Source organism: Myotis lucifugus, unplaced genomic scaffold (genome assembly GCF_000147115.1).
Source record: "Myotis lucifugus unplaced genomic scaffold, Myoluc2.0 scaffold_20, whole genome shotgun sequence".
Classification (NCBI taxonomy): Eukaryota; Metazoa; Chordata; class Mammalia; order Chiroptera; family Vespertilionidae; genus Myotis; species Myotis lucifugus.
The window spans coordinates 830,265-852,170 of record NW_005871068.1 but is presented as its reverse complement, the minus strand read 5'-3'; the positions used below and the strand labels follow the sequence as shown (position 1 = coordinate 852,170).

The following is a 21,906-nucleotide window of genomic DNA, read 5'->3' as shown; positions in this document are numbered from 1 at the left end:
GTGACTTTTCCAAGGTAACATGGTTGAGCAGAGCTCATAGAATCACTGTCTCTTGTTGCCAGATCCAGTACTCCTCTCACGCAGTATTTTGCAAAATGCCCATCTGGATGGAACAGACTGTCCACTTCCCCACCCCTAAAATACTGTGTTGGATTGATTTAAATTAAAATTTTGAGAAATCTTAACAAATTTAGAACCCTCCCTGGACAGTTAGGATAGGTGAAAAAAATACAAATAATAGGAAACAAAATAACTAGAATTATTATGGAAAAGTATAGCATAATCATTGGAATTAAAACTTTCAGCACTTTAAAGGTGATCAAAGGGAAGAAGGTAGTTTTTTCCAAGAACATGCTAGAACAACTCGACATCCATATGCAAAAAAAAAAAAAAAATGAACCTCCACCCATAACTCAAAAATTAATTCAAAATTAATCATAGACTTAAATGCAAGACCTAAAAACTAAAAACTTCTAGAAGGGAAAATCTTGTGACCTGAGTGAGGTTAGACAAAGAATTCTTAGACATGACAGCAAAATTGCAATCCATAAAAGAAAAAATAAATTAGACTTCATCAACATTAAAAAGTACTGCTTTGTGAAAGAGAACAAAAAGACAAGCTACAGAGAAAATATTTAAAAATCACATGCAGGATGGGGCAAAAATGGGTTTACAGTTGTTCAAATGGAAAATACAATAATTAATCTATATATATAAAAGGCTTAGCAACCATCCGACCGGCCAGTAGGTATGATGTGCACTGACCACCAGGGGGCAGATGCTCAATGCAGGAGCTGCCAAGCTGCAGTGACTTGGCAGCAGTGGTTCTCGGGTGACACACCCTGGAACCAGAGAGGAAGGAGCCCGATTCCTCGAGGGGCCGAGGGATTCCACCTTTGGCCCTGGGTTATGTTGTTGCAGGGCACTGTCGGCCCCGAATCAGGTTTACTGCACACTTGCCTTAACATGGGAAAATTGTAATCACATTCTGAAAAAGATAAAACTACAGGGAAAGAGAACGGGGTTTGGGGATGAGGAAACTGGTTGACTACAAAGGGGCAACATAGGTAATTTTGGGTGGTGGTGATGAAACTATTTTATTTCTTAATTATGACGGTGATTACATGACTCTGCATTTGTCAAAACTTATAGACACATGCATCACAAAAAATGAATTTAACGACATTAAATTTAAAAATGAAATTTTATAAAGAACTTTCTCTAAATCTATGGTCATTTTTTTCTTGAATGTCAACAACTGCCTAAAGACTAAATTATGTGGATCCCAACAGCAGATTTTCTCATTTAAATTTGATCAGACATAAAAATGTTAGATCAAATTAACAGGATATGAAGTCTAAAAGACAAATAAAAAATTAGTAGCATCTTAATAAAAACCAGATCCCATATTCCTATATCATTAGTTTATACTATGCTAGATTGCTTGGATCTATCTCTATTTTCTTCTTCATTTTACTATAAGCTTAAATATTTTCTATGTATAGGGTCATAGTTTTCCATGAAAATCTTCTTTATAAGCAACAAATTCTACAAAGGCCAAATTAAGAGTTAACAAAGTCATGAAAATTTTAAGAAAAATATTGCTCTTGTTTCAATGGGGGGGGGGGAATGTTTCCATAACATTCACTTTGTCTGTGTGTATTACTAAAACCCTCAAATTATTGTGTTCAATCTTTTTCTCTAATTGGCTCAAAACAACCAAGTCACAGGCCAGCCTGGCTTCATCATAATGCAATTCCCAATATACCACCGTTTCTTCCAAAAATTAAGTAAGCCAGAACCACAAAACACAATATTATGATTAAGATGTTTTGGATTTCAATTAGATTTGGACCACTTCGAGAATCTTTTGATCTTCAGTCTCATAGGAAAGGAAATTGAGTAGACAACATTAAGAGAGCCAAAGCTTCCCTCTGATGAAATGAAGTTTAATCCACTTATTGTAAAAGTCTCAATGATTCAAATGAAGTTACCTGACCTTTTTTAAACCGTCACATTGTTATGGTTTCTAGGGAACATTTTAAATACACAAAACAGTTTAAATAAGGTCTGTCAACTAAATCTCATTAGGGACATCCAAAGTCTTGAGGCAAAAGACTTTCTCAAGAGGCCAACATTAGGACACTGTTATTTGAGGTTTGTTTGGTTTTTTTAAATTCTTATGTCTGAATATTGCAAGTTGAAAATAAAATATCTGTTTGGGAAACCCAACACATTGAACTGAAATATGAATTGTTTTTCTCCAACTGCAATAAACCTGAGGTTAGGAAGCAAAGTAGTAATAAAAAAAAGAAGCATCTGACAAATTATGATATAAGAAAAGGACAGACAAAGAAATGAGAAAAACGTCATTTCTAAGAAAGGCTGTCCTTGTCATACTTTTGGATTTTGCTATGAGTCAGACAAAAGCAGGCCACTGAGTGATGATGACTTTAAGTCAGTGTTTCAGTAACACATACTGATGAGACAACCCTGGCCTTCCAAACCCTCATGATCACATATATTCAAGTATTTCACTATCCCTTAAATCTTCATTCTTGTTATCCCCTTACATAAATAAACCCAAATACATGTAACAAGGATTGGGGGCATCAACTTCTGTTGTTTTCTGTATGTTTCTGCCATTTAAGCCTGTGATAAATCCTGTAACATCTCACCACAGAGGAAAAGGAAGTCTAAGTACATTGAGGGAGGATGGTTTGAGGTAAGGGAGACTTCTCCCAAAGCAAAAAGAGGTTCTTCTAGGTAGCCAAAGAAGTCAAAATGTCTCCTGAGCAGAGGGACCAATCAATGTCCCTAGAAAGTGGCAGGATCTGAGAGGGAGTGAGGGCCCAGGGCCCCAGCAGCAGAGACGCACACTTGAAGGGCAACATGAACTGGGATAGTGGGTTTATTTTCAGAAACAGGTAACTGATGATTGGAGGATCTCCCAGTAGCCAAGAAGAAGGCTGAGAAATGGGGCAACCAGGAGGTAGGGAAGTGACTAGACTGGTTCAATTTCCCACTAAAAGGTGGGGTGGGAGCTCAGTCAGTGATGAAATTGACTAAAGAAAATGCCCATTTCTCACATACCTGAATTTGAAATCTGAGTGTTATGTTGGTTACAAAAATTGAACCAAATGGTTCTGACCAGTTGCCTGGTCATGCTTTAAGACAGGGGTGGGGAACATCAGGCTGTTGATGGGTTCATAAGCTGTTCTGTTTGTTTTTAAAAGAGAGTAATCTATTGACACAAGGCAGAGGTCAATTGGACCATTATCATCATTGTGTCTTGCACAGCATGCTTTGCCCTGAGAGCATTAGAATATGTGTCAGTGCTGTGTTGTTTATCACCCAACATGGAAATAACAGCTGTCACTGGAACTAAGAATTTTCTCTTGAATAGATGGGAATTCTTTCAGTGTCTAAAGACTTCCACTGTTAGTAGATATGGGCAAACTACAGCCTGCAGGCCAACCAGCCACACACCCACTCATGTCTACAGCTGCTTTCCCAGGTATGACAGCAGAGTTGAGCAGTTGAGACAGAGATCCCATGGCTCACACAGCCCAAAATATTTACATCTGATCCTTTCCAGAAAAAAAATTGCCAGCTGCTTGGTGTAAAAAACAACAACAAAAAAACAAAACAAAAAAAACAAAAACAAAAACTCTAGCCCTAGTTGGTTTGGCTCAGTGGATAGAGTATCTATCGGTGGACTGAAGGGTCCCAAGTTTGATTCTGGTCAAGGGCATGTACCTCAGTTGCAGGCTCAATCCCCAGCCCTGGTTGGAGCACATGCGGGAGGCAACCAATTGATGTGTCTTCTCTCACATCGATGTTTCTCTCTCTGTGTCTCTCCCCATCTCTTCCACTCTCTCTAAAAATCAATGGGAAAATATCCTCAGGTGAAGATTAACAAAAAATAAAAATAAAACAAATTAATTCCAGAATGTGGATTTTAAAAATTTGATATATCAGGAAAGGGTAACACACTCTAAAAGTTTTATACTTCTATGATTTAAATATAAATATATTATTAATATTTTCTAGCTCAAAAAAGAACAGAACTGGGAGGGAGGAAGCAGTGGCTCAATAAAATTTTCATTATTAGTCAAAGTAACTGAGGAAGCAAAAAAATGGTAGAATCAAAACAAAACATTTTGAGAAATGTTATTTGAAGTCTTGCCAAGCTCTTTTATTAATGAATCTTTCATTGTTGGTAGTCTCCTGATTTTACCAATCTGTGTCAGGGTATGTCTGTGTGGCCCATTCCTTGGAAGAGAAGGAATGCTTACTCTCCCAATAGAAAATGCAAGCCAAGCACTTGGAACAAGTTTCACTTTATCTTATGAAAGGAAAGGGAGAGATTCAGACTGAATTTGACAATGAAATTTTAGGCACATATGCAAGAAGACTTTAGTGATGGAGGAACAAGGAATCATGGCATGTGTTCTCTCCTTTGTCAGGGGAATGAGAAGGTGAGGGGAAGAAGAGAGTTCAGAAAGTCTTTGCACAATAATCCTATATAATAAAAGGCTAATATGCAAATCGACCAAACTGCAGAACAACTGATCACTATGATGTGTACTAATCACCAGGGGGCAGACGATCAATGCAGGAGCTGCCCCCTGATGGTCAGTGCGCTCCCACAGGGGGAGTGCCCCATTCAGCCAGAAGCTAGGTTCATGGCTGGCAAGCGCAGCAGCGGTGGCGGGAGCCTCTCCCGCCTCCATGGCAGCATTAAGGCTTGGGAGCAGGCCTAAGCCATCAGTTGGACATCCCCCGAGGGCTCCCAGACTGCAAGAGGGCGAAGGCCGGGCTGAGGGACACCCCCCCCCCAGAGTGCACGAATCTCTTGCATCAGGCCTCTAGTATCATAATAAGTATGTATGGTGCAGAGTGGGTACTAGACTTATTGAGGGATCAGTTCACAAATTATATATGTCTCACCACTATGCTCTTCACCTGAAACTAATATAAAATAATACTGAATGTCAACTGTAATTTAAAAATAAAAAAAGAACATGCTAAATGAAAAAAAAGAAGGAAGTCTTTGCAGCTCTCTTCCCACTGGAATTTAGGTGCCCACACATGCTTAGAGTAGACATTGAGGACCAGATCACAGATCACTTGAAATTAACTTGCTCACTAGCTTCTTAAAAGGCTAATAAAACTGGTTTGTTCATGATTTACAGTCTGCACATCTGTGAAGGGGGTAATACTCTAGATCAGAGGTTCTCAACCTGTGGGTCGTGACCCCTTTGGGGTCGAACGACCCTTTCACAGGGGTCACCTAAGACCATCGGAAAACACATATATAATTACATATTGTTTTTGTGATTAATCACTATGCTTTAATTATGTTTAATTTGTAACAATGAAATTGGGGGTCACCACAACATGAGGAACTGTATTAAAGGGTCGCGGCATTAGGAAGGTTGAGAACCACTGCTCTAGATCCTAATGTTTAACGTAATTTTTCCTTATCATTTCACTAAGGTGGTATGAGTCTCTTTCCCTAGGAAGCACCCCAAAAAGCTAACCTTGGACAGAACAAACGGGATGACCAAGTCTTCACTATACCTTCAAGATGTGTTCATTGGATGCCTTGTCATCAGGGGACACATACAAACGGATAAATACAGAATTGCTGTATTGACCACGAAACGTTGCAAGTGTCTGAAGAAGGCTGAACTTTCTCTCTGACCAAACGCCTTCAGGACCGATATTAGACTCGAGCACAGGCCAGCGAAAAGGTGAGTGCCGCAGGATGTGTAGCAATGGCTTGGCATCTGCCTTTTCGATCGCTTCTGAAAGGGAACAAAGATTAAGGGAGAGTTAGAATTGCAAACTGGATTTCCAAGCTAGAATGCAAAGGTATCTTCTCAAGAGAAAATTCCCGTAAGACTCCAACTTAACATTTCAGCTGTTATGGAGAGGTGCCGTAGACTGAAGATAACCAGAGACAGAGCTACCTATGACTCACACAGCAATGTCACTGTCTAAACCTGGTATTCTTGCCAGGAGAGCTGACTAGGGAACCTGCTGGATATTCCCTACTATAAAAGATGGACTTACTACACTGACCCCAGGCAATGGGCGATGTTAGGCTGATAATACTCTGCAATGCTAAGGAACAACCCTAGGTAAAAGCAACTGCTCAATAAAACCAATCACACCCCAATAAAAGTGAACTAATGCTTCAGACTCTTTCATCAACTTTTTCTGCTCTCGTCTAGCTCACTGAATAATACCCAAAATCCTACACAAGTTAACATACTTCCCAGAAGCACTGGCTTCTTTCTGCAATGACCTTGAAAGAGCAGAAGAGATAAAATTATGTATCTCTTTTAACTCCAATCAGACCCAAGATATGGAGACATGCCTAAGACAACCAACAGATTACTCTCAGGCTGATGGAGAAGCGGGAGCTTGGCCTGCCTGGGAATCTGGATTTCTCTAGGCCCCAGTAGGTCCTTAGGGGACTAGCAATACTCCCAAGTGCCCTCCCTCCCAGGTTCCTTCTCAGACCAGACCTGGCCTCTAGATTCTGGTTTCTGTACCACATATAGTGGGGTTTGACCTTCTGACCCCACCCAAATGTCTCATAGAATAACTGATACCTAAAGAATCCAAGCCATAGAAATAGAATCATTTTCTCCATCAAACCAGCAAGAGAACATTAAGACAGGGCAGGGCTAGTCAAAACCCAGTTTTTGAGAGTTGTTCCTTTCCTTAAATAATATCTTTAAACATTAAAAGAACTCTGAAGAATAGGGGTGTTAAATATTTTATTTATTTTTCTTTATTTCTTTATTGATTTACTAGAGGCCCAGTGCACGAAAATTCATGCATGGAGGGGCAGTCCCTCATCCCAGCCTGCCCCATCTCACAGTTTGAGAGCCCTCAGGGGATGTCCTACTGAGGGCTTAGGCCCGATCCCCACTCTGGCCTCCCTCTGGGGGAGGCAATCGGGCTGATCAGGGGAAGGCGCCACTCCCATCACCCTGCCGCTGCCGCTGCCTCCAGCCTCCCTCTGCAGGAGGCGACTGGGCTGATCAGGAGTAGGCGCTGCCCCCTCACCCTGCCGCTGCCGGCCACCACGGCTGCCTGCCCTCGGCCCTCGCAGCTGCTGCGGCTTTATTTGGAAGTACGTTTGGCTGTCTGGTCTAATTAGCATATTATGCTTTTATTATTATAGATTACTCACTCTCATTCATGCAAGATGAATAAAGGATTTTGGCTTTCTGTATGGCTTCGGTGTCCCGCCTTCTACTGATTGATTTCTCCAAAAGTGCTAGAAGGTTAAGAAAGGATTTATTAGTATCCACCCACATGTGGTGCTGAGTGGGAGGTCATTTGATAATCACAGTCTCCGCCTCCAGAAAATTAGATGTAAAGACAGACAACCCTAGAAAAGAGACTTCTATAAAAGATAGGCAGACAGCAGAGCCGATTCCAAACTTGCTTGAAGTTCAAATAAAAACAATTTAACATTATTTTCTCAAAGGTTCTACTGACTCAAAGAAACCAAAAGTTCAATTTCCAACTGAGATGGGACCTTATGCAGGGGTTAATGTTTTCTGCCACCTACACAAAAAGAAACAGAATTCATTTATTCAAGAACCAAAAATAACTAAATTCTGTTCCTTGTTTCTGCACCGAGTAATATTCTCAACGGAGGCAATTTCATCAGGGTCGGGTTTCTTAAGGTTTCTTCACAGTCCAGCCTCTCAGGGAGGTCACCTGGAAGAAATTTCCCATTAGAAGTTTTATTCAATGTTGTATAAACATGCTGTGGACATGGGAGAAGTTGTTTAGACAGGAAATGGAGAGGCGAGATTGGAAAGCCTAACCAAATTGCCTAAAAACTTGTCCATTTACACATTTGAAGTCCTGGCCATTTAAATGAGGCCATGTGTATAAAATGGTTGCCAGCATAGACATAAGCCTGCCTGGAAAATGATTTTCTATTTACAAAATCACTGATGCTATTGTTTGAAGGAGGAAAATGACAGTTGTCACTATTTCAAGGAAGGAGGAAAAACAAAGTTCAATAAAAAGCTACCCTCCTTCAAAAAGACCAGTTTGGTTATATACTTGAGAGTATCAATTTACCAACACTAAGCCAAGACAAAGAATCCTTATGCAGCACCGTGGCACTGCCTCTATTGATCTATGTCAAACTGGTATTATCAAAGCATTTGGGGGTTATTTCTGAAATGTAGCAGCCTCCAAATGACGTTACAACAGATGCTCCTACAGTACTCTGAATTGCTTCAAAGCACAATGTACAGAGCTAATCAAATTAATAAATAATTACATATTCTCTGAAGAGGAATCGACTTCTAAACTAGAAGTTCTACATTTCAAAAATAAGAGAAAAGCAATCCAGAGCTCCTGTCCAGGTTTTTTAAGCATCTGCAGTATGTCAAACAAGTCCATGTAACTAGATGGATTCAAATAAAATAAATTGAGTTGGATGTGGGTGTTTTCAATTATTTCAACTTGTATAGTGCTTCTTTCTTGTGTATTACACAGCAATAAACGTGGAATAACTAGCCCCAAGGATAAAGAAGGGAGATGTTTTTAGTAAACAGAAAGCTCTAAAACCATACCCATATATATTTCTATTCAAATCAGATCATGTGCCTTTCCGCCATATTGCTTCCACGGCCACTGACTGGATTGTTGGGGAGACACATTTGGAATAATTTCCACCTCTCCAAATTTCATTTAGAGATGTGATATTATTCCAATGCTATAAACACTCCATAGGCTGCAAACATGAAGGCCCTGAAAACAAACAGACAAAAAACAGCAGCAAAAGAACTCAAAGTATTATATATCTACCTGAGTGGACACAAAGCCATTCTGTATCAGAAGAAGGAAAAAGACATGTATATCCTAAGTAGGGCAATCCCAAAAAGCTAACCATGCACAAATATCAATAATTTGTGTATCTCACAATTCTGTTCCAGAATTTGTCTTTTAAAACAAATTCAGCTACCACGAATATCTGGCTTACCCTTTTCCTTCTCTCTTTCTCTTCATACCCAAGCAGGCAGGAGAGCATTGATATGCAGACAGTGATGTGGTGATCAGTTAGCAGCATCCATTTAATCTATCTCTGTATCTGAATTAGTGGTAAGAGAAATAAAATCTAGCCTAGGGAGTCATTAATAAGCAGAAAACAAAGTATGCCTATCAAAGGCAATTGCTCAGATTATTAAAATGTCCCTAACGCACAGAGAAGGGCTCGTGGGTCACCCATACAAGGGCATTCCTATAATAATCTGACTTGTTTCCTGGATGATTTCTCAGTCCTCCATCCACCCCGTATCCAGTTATTCCTAAACATGTTACAACAGAAAAGGAAAATTCCAGTTCACTAAAAAACCTGTAGTGCAGTAAATCTCAGACTTTAAAATTGATTTCAAAGTGTTTCTGGTCATCAAATTTAAACATTACATATATTATGTAAGTATTTTTTTCTTTTCATTATGCTCAATCAAATACAATTTTTAAAGGCAACATAACAGACATATAAAGGGGGTGAGCTTTCAAATGACACAGACATGGGTTCCAGTTGCAGCTTGCCAATATGTTCCAGCTAGAATTTGAGCAGGTTCTTTAATCTAAGCCTCAGTTTCTTCATCTGCAAACTTGGATAAGCATAGTGCCTACCTCCCAGGGCTGTGGTAAGGATCAAACATTTTAATGCACAGAAAGTGCCTGTTTCAACACCCAGACACATGATAGGTGATCCATCAATGGTGGCTTAAACAGGATTACAGGCTGAGTCAGCCATGCCCAAAATTGTAAAGCAATCAACCTTATTTCTAGTGCTTCCTCCATAAATGGTCTTTCCTCCTCCTTTCTTAGGATATTGTAGCCACTCTGTGTGTAGGATGATTCCACAAATTGGACCTGCCCTGGCCACCTTGCAAAACCCATGCTCTCAACACTTCCTTTGCTTTCCCAGTAGAGGCAATGCTCCGTGAGGAGGGATAATTTGCAGTCAGTGTTAACCTCTGAGAATATTTTGTTCCTCCTGGAAACAAGGCATTTTCTTTTTTATGTAAACATTTTCAATGAAATTACAGAAAAGTACATAATTTGCAGGACTTCCACAAAGTAAACACACCCACATAACAGACATTATGACCAGAATCTCAGAAGCCTCTTGTGCTCCCTTCCAGTCACTAACTCCAATCAAGACAACCAACATCCTCTTACTCCAAGTCACCTCACTCAAGTCTATTTCCCATATTCTTTTCGGGTAATCTACCTTTTATCAATTTTATCAACACAAGTCCTTTGTTGAATATTTATATTGCAAAATCTCCCATTTCATAGACTTCATTTTATTAATGGTATCATTTGATGAACTAAAATTCTTTATTTTAATGTAGCCTAATTTGACCACTTTTTTCCGTCTATGGTTAGCATATTTTGTGTCCTATTTAAGAAATCTTTGCCTGCCCTGAGGTCATTAAGATATTCTCTTATGTTTTCCCCTAGAATCCTTATAGTTTCACATTTATCTCTATAATCCATATAAAATCTGTTTTTGCCCATGGTGTGGACAGTCATGCCTTTTTAACACAAGCCTGGCCTCACAGAGAATGAGTTATGTGAGAATTTCAATAGAGAAGGTATTTTTGATCACTGGGCCTCAAATATTATCACCAAAAAATACTTTTGGTGCAGAAAATTTACATTAACAATGGCTATTTTCAATGAGATAAAGTACTCTCTAGCGCAGGGGCTAGATCACATTCATCTTTGAACACCCAGGGCTTAATGCTTGCATTGTTGATGTCTAATGCACATTTGCCCTAGTTGAAATCCTGACAAGGAAAGTCTGAGAGAGAGTTTTTACCACACCGGAAAGGAACTGTGAGAAGTTAGACTGACTTATTCTTTTTATAATCAACAATGTCCTGATTATGCTAACATCCATAATCTCCTTTTCTCACATTTTAGTCCCTAGGTCATACAATGAAATTTAAGAGGTCATCTGTTTTCATGAACAGCAGGGGTTGTTTTTTTGTTTTTTTAATATATCTTTATTGATTTCATAGAGGAAGGGAGAGGGAGAGATAGAAACATCAATGATGAGAGAGAATCATTGATTGGCTGCCTCCTGCACATCCCCCATTGAGGATCAAGCCCGCAACCCAGGCATGTGCCCTTGACCGGAATCGAACCCGGGACCCTTCAGTCCGCAGGCTGACGCTCTATCCACTGAGCCAAACCGGCTAGGGCAGGGGTTGTTTTTTTTTAATTGAATTCATTGAGGTGATATTGATTAATAAAATTATATAGGTTTCAAGGGTACAATTCTATAATATATCATCTATATTATATTGTGTTCACCACCCCAAGTCAGTTTTCCTTCCATCACCATTGATCCTCTATTTACCTTCTTCTACCTCCCCCCTCTCCCCTTTCCCTCTGGCAATCATCATACTATTTGTTGATTGTCTATAAATTGTTTGTTTGTATAATCCCTTCACCTTTTCCACCCAGCCCCATTGGGGTTTACCAATGGTCTCAGCTTAATCATCCACTTCTACTTCTCCACTGAGGAAGGGGAGGGGGGCGGATTCTTAGTTAACATTCAACTTCCTTAAGTGCAGGAGCCAGATAGTTCTATCCATTCTATTCACTCAATTCACTTCTGCTCAGACAGGCCCTTTATTTAGAGTTCTGTAATAGGGAGAGGCAATTTCCAAGGAAAAAGAATGAGACTCCTTAAGAGTTGGCACTCCCCTGGTAAGGTGAGAGCTCAAGGCAGTCATTTGAAGATTCTGCAATATTTAGCACCTTCTCAACTAATAGTTTTCAAAAATCCCACACGCATAATGTTTTAGGCCTTTGAACAAACACCTACCAAGAATCTCATTGTTGAGCTGAAGCCATTTTAATGAGATGGCTCCAGATAATAGGAATTCTTTCAACACACGCTCCTTGGTGTCCTTTCCCAGACCCTGCACTCCTATATACCTGATATACAGGAAATCATCTGGCTACTTGCTGAAAGACAATAAATGCCGGAGCTGCTTGCCTGATTTGCTTTACAGAAACAGTAATTGCAGTCTAAAACATTCATGTCAAATGTCATCAAGGTGATTCCTCAATTGAGAGTATATTAGAAATCAGGGGGAGTGTCCTCTTAATTCTAGTGAGAGAAAGGGTATGAAAAATACCAAGATTGGAAAACCAAATCTACATTTTAAGGAAAGGTGTGCCCTTCCACACCTACATAATGAACAGAATGTTCTCTAGACATGTATATTTTTTAAACCTATCATATCATGGCCTGTTTTCTCCTTTGGTGGTACTAAAAAGCCACCTTCGGATGGTACATGGTTGAATGTCGCCTCTAATCTTACTATTTTTAGTCCTTGTTGATTTTCCGGGCTACAGACTTCAATTTGGTTTCCAGGCTCCTCAGTTTATTTACTGCACTGAAAGGCTTCATTTTTCTAACGCACACGTGCAAGGTATTAAACTCGTATGCAGTTAAACCTGGAGACTTTAAATCATCTTGCAAAGCCCAGTGTTATTCTCATTAAAAAATAAAATTCAAGTTAACTAAGTCATGGTCTGTGGATCCCATAGCTCTCAAGTTTTCACATGAATTGTGTGAAACTCAACTCTGCAGTTCCTGGGCCCCACAGCCAGTCAAGCATGGGATTAACTGAGTCTGTCTGACGTACTGAAAAGACAATAAAAGCTGATATTTCTCATTCTTCTGGAAATCCCCCACCTAAGGATAAGGAGAGAACCTGTCAGAATTCTTTTCTCTGTTCATTTTTATGATCATCCTATAAATGATAATTATTGGCATCAGCCTAAGAAAAGGGGGCAGATAAAGATTTTTTTTTAAAAGAAGTCTGTCAAAAAAAAGAAAAGGGGGCAGAGATTATTTTAGGGAATCAAAAGCCTCTAACTCATCAATCTAAATCATGGGTTAGCAAATAACATAAAAATATCCCCCGTTTAACACAAAAGACCTCTTTGTCCATAATGAAATCAATTTTATAAAACTGCCAGATACTACAATAGTCTAATAGAAGGTAACTTTTTTATTATGTTCATTTATAAGAGAAGTTCTAAGGATTATACTTATCAGGGTTATACCTCAAAATAATTTAAATTAAATTCTAACATTACTCTTTGATAGCATATTATTACAATGAATTTGCCAATATATTTTAACTCATAAAATTAACCTTCCTACTTACATAATTTGTATCTTAGCGGGTAATTCAATGTAAGGCCTGTGCTGAACTTAAAGTCATTAAAATCCACCTTCGGTTTTTTGCCTATAATAAAACCCCTAATTATATTTTCCCTGCCTCCTATTCCTACCATCTTAACATTACAAGGAAAAGGCCATCTGTGTGGTTATATACCCCCTGTAGTGGTCCTTCCTGAGCAGTCCTCAGATATCCAAGGACCCAATGGTGACAGCATTCATTTATTAAGTACCTGCTCTGAGCCAGGTGTATGACCTCCATTAATCCCTGACCAACCCTAAGAGGCAGGTATTTAACCGCATTCTAGAGGTAAGAAACCGGTAAGAATTTATCCAAGGAAACTCAGCTGGCAAAGGTTAGAGCTTGGGTTTGGACTCCTGTTCATTCCACCAGCAAGTAGCCAGTAAAATTCCACCAGTTGCTTTCCTGTGTGAGAACTAGGCCCCCAGTGGCTAAACCAGAGGCAGCACTGCCCTCATGGACTCTCTTGACAGCTCTCTCAATCATAACTGGAAAAAGGCCTTCCCTAGTTACATAGAGACTTGTTTTCTGCAGTGGTCGAGTGAGTCTGGGCTGAGCCATCTAACCCCTTTGCCCTATCACCCTATTGTGATCAGAGACACACTCCTGAGGCACCTAGCTAGAGATGGCAGGCCTGGTAAGGTTAGAACAAAACAAAGTTAGCTGGTCCCTAAGGCTGGACTTCACATAATGTCCTAGTCCCGTGGTCGGCAAACTGCGGCTCACGAGCCACATGCAGCTCTTTGGCCCCTTGAGTGTGGCTCTTCCTAAGCCTTAGGAGTACCCTAATTAAGTGAATAACAGTGTACCTACCTATATAGTTTAAGTTTAAAAAAGTTGGCTCTCAAAAGAAATTTCAATTGTACTGTTGATATTTGGCTCTGTTGACTAATGAGTTTGCCGACCACTGCCCTAGTCTAAACCAGTGGATTCCAAACTTGAGCATGCAGCATCAGTATCATCAAAAGGGCTTGTTAAAACACACTGTTGGGTGGGGGGGGAAGTAGCACTATGCCAGGAAGATTCCTAAAGTGGAGGAAAAACAACAACACAGAGCAGCTATTTTCAATCCCAGCCTATACCACACCCTATGAGGAGGAAGAGTAGGATAAATACTGCATCCCTGAAATCCTAAAAAATCTGAGCTGCAGACTTCACAATTCCTCCCCTCATCTATGACAGCGGCATCAAAATACTGTAAACATAGGTTTAAAAAGCCACTTCCCAACTAACCCCTGTTTTCACTCCCACCTTTTCACTCCCAAGAGGAGGTGAGAGCAGCAAAGGTTCTATTCTTGGCTGTTCAAACCACAGTGTGTGGTGGAGGGATGTTGTTCCTCTAAAATTGGGTTTCTGACAGTGAGGGATTGGGAACTGGGCTCTCTTTCCTTCTCTACCCAGAATCCTCTTCTCCAAAAGAGGGGAAGCAAAAGCACCTTTGACACAACTGGAGGACCCAAAGGGGCAAAAGAGCCAGTGAGCCGAGAGCTAACTTCTACACCCACTGGCTGCTGCTGTGGCTTCCGTAAAGGCTTCTGCTGGGTGTCTGGGGTTGTTTGGCAAAGCACCTAAGTTTAAAAAAAAAAAACCAGGAGCTACAGAGATGAGACAATGACCCTTCATTGCTGAACTGGGGAGAAAAGAGAGAAAAGGATACCCAATAATGCTTGGGGATTTCTGTAACAAGGAAAACAAACTCTACCTTTGTCTGGATCTCAAGCTAGAGAACAGAACAGCATGATGGGGCCTTCTGAATTGGTCTCAATACATCAACTCCCTCCTCCAAGCCATTCTCCACATGCAGCCAGTGTGCTCCGGAAAAGCACATCACTCACAGAGACCCTTGACATGACATTTACAAATGGCTTCCCATTGCCTAAGGGCAGAGGCTAAAATCTTTACATGACCTACAAGGCCTGCATACTCTGGCCCCTCCTTTCTCTTTAGTTTTATCTTTTGTCCCTTTTCCCTTCTAACTCTGAGCTCCAATCTCACTGGCCTTCTTGGGTTTCCTCAAAGGCACCAGCTAGACATAGACTCTGCTCATGTAGCTCTTTCCGCCTGGGTTAAAATGGGAGACATTTGAATTGTTAGACCCATAATCTGTGGGAGACAAATGATATGGCTGGACTGGTTTGGGCAAGTCACATAATTTCCTTGACCTTCACTTCCTCGGATGTAGGGCAAAGATAGAAATAAACAATGATGGCCGACATCACAGAATTAAAGTGAGGAACCATTGAGAAAACAAATGATATGCTAAAGGAATAAAATTAGTAACAAAAATCATTTAGGCCTTGAGGAAGTGGATTTATGAATTCAGAATAGACAGCAGGTAATAGAAACAGTTCGATTTAGAATAATATAAATGGTCACTACAGGAAGTCTCTGGTTAAGGACACAGGTAAACTTGTGAAAACACTAGCACATATTTGTGTGTGTGCGCGCGTGCGCACGCGCACTTCTCTCTCTCATAAACGTAAGTTCCTGCATTTATCTTAATTGTTGATAAAAATTCCCTTCTCATTTTATAAACTAAAAGGTCCATATATGTTTTAGAAAGTATCTTTTATAGTGCAAATATCAACACCAATAAGGCTTTCCAAACAAACATATCTTGCCTGTGACAAGCTATTATCTAACCAGCATATAATTAATTTTCCTGTTATGGGTAGTGCCTTTTTTAACATGGAATGTTCTCTTGACACTTTAAAGTAAATGGTCCTTCATTACTAATTCATTAAGCATTCACACAGATGCTATTAATCACAAAGAACTAATGTGGTATTAATGGGTAGGTTATTAATCTGCAATTACATGCAGATTTCCTAACAAATTCAAGTTGCCCAAGTTTTTTGAGGGAAAATGAAATGAACAAATCTTTCAGAAAGCAAATCAAGGGGAGAAATATCTCTCCCTGTACCATAATACAAAATTATTTTCTTTTTACCTAAGAAATCTTTGTATTTACCCAGTACAATGACATTTACAATATATAGGTCTTCATCAAAATAATAACAGAAATCGAGGAAAAACTAAACTCATGCACTTGGGGAAGGTGCAGAATTTCTTCAGTGATATACTGTGTCCTTGGGCTACTCAGTGTGTGGTCATCAGAACAGCAGGGTGGGCATCACCTGAAAACGTACCTGAAAAGCAGACGCTCAGGTTCCTTCTCAGACCTACTGAATCAGAATCTGCATTTTAATAAGATTCCCAGGTGACCTGTATACACATTAAAGGTTGGGAAGAACGGTATTAAAGTACAGCTTTGTAGCTGCAAATTGGAGAAGAAGGAAGCGGGGCGGGGGAGTTGCTTATATCCCATTGAACATTAAAGCCTAGGTATGCCGAGGAGGAAACATCACACACATCTCATTAAAACTGTTTAAAGCACAAAAAAACGAGATGGATGTGGCAAGCAGATGGGGAGCTTGGATTATCGGAAATACAATTTACATACCATATTTCCTCAATTCTATGAAGCACATTTGTTTCACATCTGCACATCTCTGAAATTGGAATCCATCTTAAAACTGTCAGCCAGGCATAGTCATGATGTAGTGGCCATTGCCTGCCCATGCGTGACCTTATCTAGCAGTTTTACAGAGTCGGTTGCATGGCTAGTAAATTGTCACTTAAAATATCTGCAGAAAGATTTCACCACAATTTGGCAATGAAATGCAAACTTATTGCATATCCAAAAAGTCAGTCTTGGAGGAAAATCCCTGAAACAATTGGGAGCACTTTTGAAAGAAGTGCTGAATCACTGCTGTTGTTGATGGAAAGAAAACAATATTTTTGTGAGAAAAGAGCACTGATGATGTGAAATCAAAAAAGACTATGAAGAAGTTTTAGGAATACCTTAACCAATCTCTTTGGCTTGCATTTTCCATTTTAATTATATTTACTATATAACCCTTTCGATGAAAATAAAATTAAAATCTCAAGTGATAAGCATTGTGTAATAACTTAGCATACATGAAATAATGGTACATCTTACAGTTGACAGTATTTTTGATTTGATAAAATGTGGTATTAATTTAGTTAAGGCTATGGATAACACAGCATTGTGTGTTCTCTGGCTTAATTTTAAATCAAATAAAGTTAACCAAGAAAACTGCATGTAACTATAGTGCTACCACTACAGAAGACCACGTATTTTTCTTTCTGGGAAATAATGTGTCCAGAATACTAAAGCTATGTTTGGATTTGAATCAAAGAAAGCATTATAAAAATTAGTCCAAATGACTCCAAAAGCATTTTAAGGACAACGGAACCTCCGGGTGAGATGAGACTTTGAATTCCTGAATATCAGGTCTCAGGGCAGAAACACAAGTTTGGCCAAGTGGGAAGGTGGTGTGAGGCCTTTGGAGAGAGTAGCTTCGTGGGCGCCCTGCCACACCGTGGGCTATGCAGCCTTCAGACCTCAGCCGGAGCCACAATTGCCTCCTTTCCTCACCCAGCATTTCCCACGCATTCCCCACTTGACAAGTTTCACTCTGGCAACAACCTGCAGCTTTCAAACCCCAACTTCCTCTTCTCCACAGCTCAGAGGTTCCAGACTGACATCAACACCTTTGCCCTCAATTAAAATAATATAATTTTATGTCTTAATTTACTTGTACTTGTGTGTATCCAGACCAGTGTGTAGATCCGGGGGGGGGGGGCAGAGGAAATAAATCTTTTCTTTTTTTTACATTATCCTGGGACTTAGCAAAAATGTTGGCAAATGTAAATTGAGAGGAAGTCATAAATTAGCTAGGGCTTTGTCTGGCATCATTTAATGTCAACTAGAAAAGCATATTACCAGAGTGGTTATTTTGAATGATTTTCATTTCAGAAAACTCATAGAATCTTCTCAAATGAATGGTGGCTACAATTCTCCACCAAATTAGTTTTGGCATCATCCTTGAATAGCTTCTCAAACTTGGCTGCCTATTAGAATTGCCTGGGGAAGGTTGTTATCAAAAATCCAGAAGCCCAGGCCACAGCCAGACCAATTACATCAGAACCTCTGCAGATAAGACCCAGGCATCTGCGTTTTTAAAACTCCCCAGTGATTCCAATATGCAACCAAGGTTAAGAAGCACTGTTCTAGAACTACCCTGTCTAATACAGAAGCCAGTAGTCACATAGGGCTATTGGGCACTTGAAATGTGGTTGGTCCACCAAGTGGTTGTTCCACACAGAGATGTGTTGCAAACATAAGATGAGTATCAGATTTCAAAGACTTAGTAGGAAAGAATGTAAAATGCCTTGTGAATAATTTTTTTTATATTGAGGGTGTGAATGAAAGTATTTTGGATATGTCAGGTTAGATAAAATAAATAATTTGAGCTGTTTCCTTTTTATTTTTTTAATGTGGCTATTAGGAAATATGTGAAATGACATGTATCTTGCATTTGTGACTCACATTTCTCTTGGACAACACTGCTCTGGAAGGTGCCTTTATAGTTCACTAGCTGTGTGGAACTAAGGGAATTACTTAAGTTCTTTAAGCCTCAGCTTCCACAACTATAAAATGGGATAAACCACCTTCCTAGTTGTCAGGGTTTTAACCAGGCACTAAGGGTCAACCCGTATGAATTCTAATCCCAGCTCCATTACCTATTAGCTATGTGATCCCGGGCTGGTTATTGTACTGCTTGGTTGCCTTTATTTCCTCCTTTGCAAAATGTGGATAAATCTTACATACTTTAGGCTTATTGAGAGTGCCATTTAGAGAGTTCAACAAATAGTAATTAAGGCTATTATTCAATAAGGGCATCTCTATAAAGGGCCTCGCCTGTTAGGCCCTACTCAGTGTGATACATTCACTTACGAATTTTCTTTGGAATCTACTAAAGGCTCACTTCACAATAATGAGTAGAAATTCCCCCATCAGTAGTAAATTGGGGGAGAAATGAGAATTTTGCCACATTGTAAAGATGCTCAACCCATATACAACTTCAAGTTGCAATTGAAAAGTTATCAGAATTGAGGGTGAGAGCATCGCTAAAGACATCTCATCAGCGAGTTTGGAAGTGCAAGGATGAAATTTTCAATTCAGTCTTGCCATGCATTTTCATGTGCAACCATCTTTTTAATTGTTCTAATGCCTGAGTTTTGCCACTGACCAATCAGAAGTATAGTCAAGGTAAATATTTGAGCCATTTCTCTAAGATGCAGGTTTCAAGGCCTAAGAAATCTGAGTCCTCTTGTTTCTGGTATGAAATCTGGATGATGCTTGGAAACTCCTGCAAAAATCCCATATTCTCAGCTCCATTATTATTCTGGCAACCAACAGCAAGAATACATGGGGCCCTAGCCAGTTTGGCTCAGTGGATAGAGCGTTGGCCTGCGGACCGAAGGGTCACAGGTTCAATTCCTGTCAAGGGCAGATACCTTATTCCTCAAAAAATTGGAAATGGAACTCCCTTTTGACCCTGTGATCCCACTTCTAGGAATATATCCCAAGAAACCAGAAACACCAATCAGAAAGGATATATGCACCCAGATGTTCATAGCAGCACAATTCACCATAGCTAAGATCTGGAAACAGCCTAAGTGCCCATCAGTAGATGAATGGATTAGAAAACTGTGGTACATCTACACGATGGAATACTATGCTGCTGTTAAAAAGAAGGAACTCTTACCATTTGCAACAGCATGGATGGAACTGGAGAGCATTATGCTAAGTGAAACAAGCCAGTCAATGAAGGAAAAATACCACATGATCTCACTCTTTCATGGATAATTAAGACCATTACAAACTTTTGAACAATAATAAATACAGTGGCAGAGCTGCCTCAAACTGATTGTCGGACTGCAGTGGGAAGGCCAGGGAGGGTTGGGGGACAGGAGGGAGGGGAGTAAGAGATCAACCGAAGGACTTGTATGCATCCATATAACCATAACTAATGGACATAAGACATTGGGGGGTAAGGGAGGGCAGGGGCTTGTCAAGGGTGGGCGGGGGGGGGAAGGACACTTATGTAATACCCTTTGTAATACTTTTAGCGAAAAATAAAAAAAAAATAAAAAAATTTTAAAAAAAAGGGCAGATACCTTAGTTGCAGGCTCCTTCCCAGCCAGGGCCCTAGTTGGGGCTCGTGCAGGAGGAAAACAATCGATGTATTTCTCTCACATCAATATTTCTGTCTTTCCCTCTCTCTTCCACACTCTCTTTAAAAAATCAATGGAAAAATATCCTTGGGTGTGGGTTTAAAAAAAGAATACATGAGGACTTGGAGGAGCTTCAGGGGTCATTACACCAACGCTCAGGTGCATTTGCCTCTGAATTGTTACCACCAAAGCCAGCTAGGATTTTTCTTCCCTTTCCAAACAGTCCTCCTTTTTCAGGGAGTGGCTTTCTAAAAACAGGTCACCCTTCTACTAGATTTATTGGAGTGATAACTTTGTAAGATATATAACTGTCTAATTGTTATGCTGTATACCTGAAACTAATATAATGTTGTATAGCAACTGTAATTGAAAAATAAATTTTTAAAAATATGCAAGCCCTCTGAACATCTGCAAAGTAAAGTACACTTATACACACCGGCCATGCAAAATGAGGCCTGGGTGTAGGCAGGCTGAGAAGTGTCACTGTAGGAGTATATATGTCTTTCTCAGGATGCACATATCCTGTGTCATTAGTCATGTAAAAGAACTTATATTTAGTCAAAAGAACCTAAAATCGGTTGGCAATCTTCTTTTAAAATATATATATATATATAATTTTTTATTGATTACAGAGAAGAAGGGAGAGGGAGAGAGAGATAGAAACATCAATGATGAGAGAGAATCATTGATAGGCTGCTTCCTGCATGCCCTACATTGTGGATCAAGCCCGCAATCCAGGCATGTGCCCTGATGGGAACTGAACCATGACCTCCTGGTTCATAGGACACTCAACCACTGAGCCAGGGCCAGTTGGCAATCTTCTAAAGTAAAATATGTCTTTCTTCCCACAACATTCAAGCTAACTAGTAGGAAACTTTTCATAATGTGTTGCAATATTTATGCTACAAAAATGCCCCCTCATCTATTTTTCCAATCCTTTTCTTCAGTCAATATTCCCATGTGTAACATATCTAGGCTGTCACTCCACTTTCAGCAAGCTCAGCATTCTCTGTTGCAAGGCAAAATCTCACAAATGGATGTTGACATTCTTCACCCGCCCATCTCACTCCTGTCATTTCTCACCAACAGCCCTGCTCATTCCTTCCTTCCAACAAAGCCAAGATATATTGATTTGATCTTCTCCTTGGAATTTGACTCACAGAACTTCCAATTTTATAATCCCTCTCATGCCCCTACCCTTTCAAGCTCAACCAAGAGTCCCTATCTTCAAGATGAGCAAGCTCTTTCACATACCACATAACATGTACTTATGCATAAAGGCTCTACTTGGTATATTACTATTTTCAATCATTTGCACTCTTCGCAAATATTTGTAATTACACCACAACAAAAACTGTACCATCTCTAGTTGGGCATAGGCATGTGGCAACACTCAGTAATTTCATCTATAAATATATTTATTCCGTGGTAGAGGTAATCCCATAAAGCTTGCACTTAATCAGTTCAAGCCTTGGCACAAATCTCCAAACACAAATCTCTGGTT

At 39.8% G+C, this 21,906-nt stretch overlaps 1 protein-coding gene and 1 non-coding gene across 2 annotated transcripts in view; one reads left to right on the top strand and one right to left on the bottom strand.

Moving 5' to 3' along the window:
• PHEX (phosphate regulating endopeptidase homolog X-linked) overlaps window positions 1-21,906 on the bottom strand; it is a 188,492-nt gene that overhangs the window by 145,400 nt on the left and 21,186 nt on the right. Inside the window, exons 4-5 of the mRNA XM_023751320.1 lie at window positions 7,214-7,300; window positions 5,587-5,813 (exon numbers count right to left, since the gene is read on the bottom strand). Of these exons, the coding sequence (XP_023607088.1) occupies window positions 5,587-5,813; window positions 7,214-7,300 (314 nt within the window). The remainder of the gene's footprint in view (window positions 1-5,586; window positions 5,814-7,213; window positions 7,301-21,906) is intronic.
• TRNAR-GCG lies at window positions 19,605-19,677 on the top strand. Its single transcript has one exon. It is a non-coding gene; the product is annotated as a tRNA-Arg (tRNA).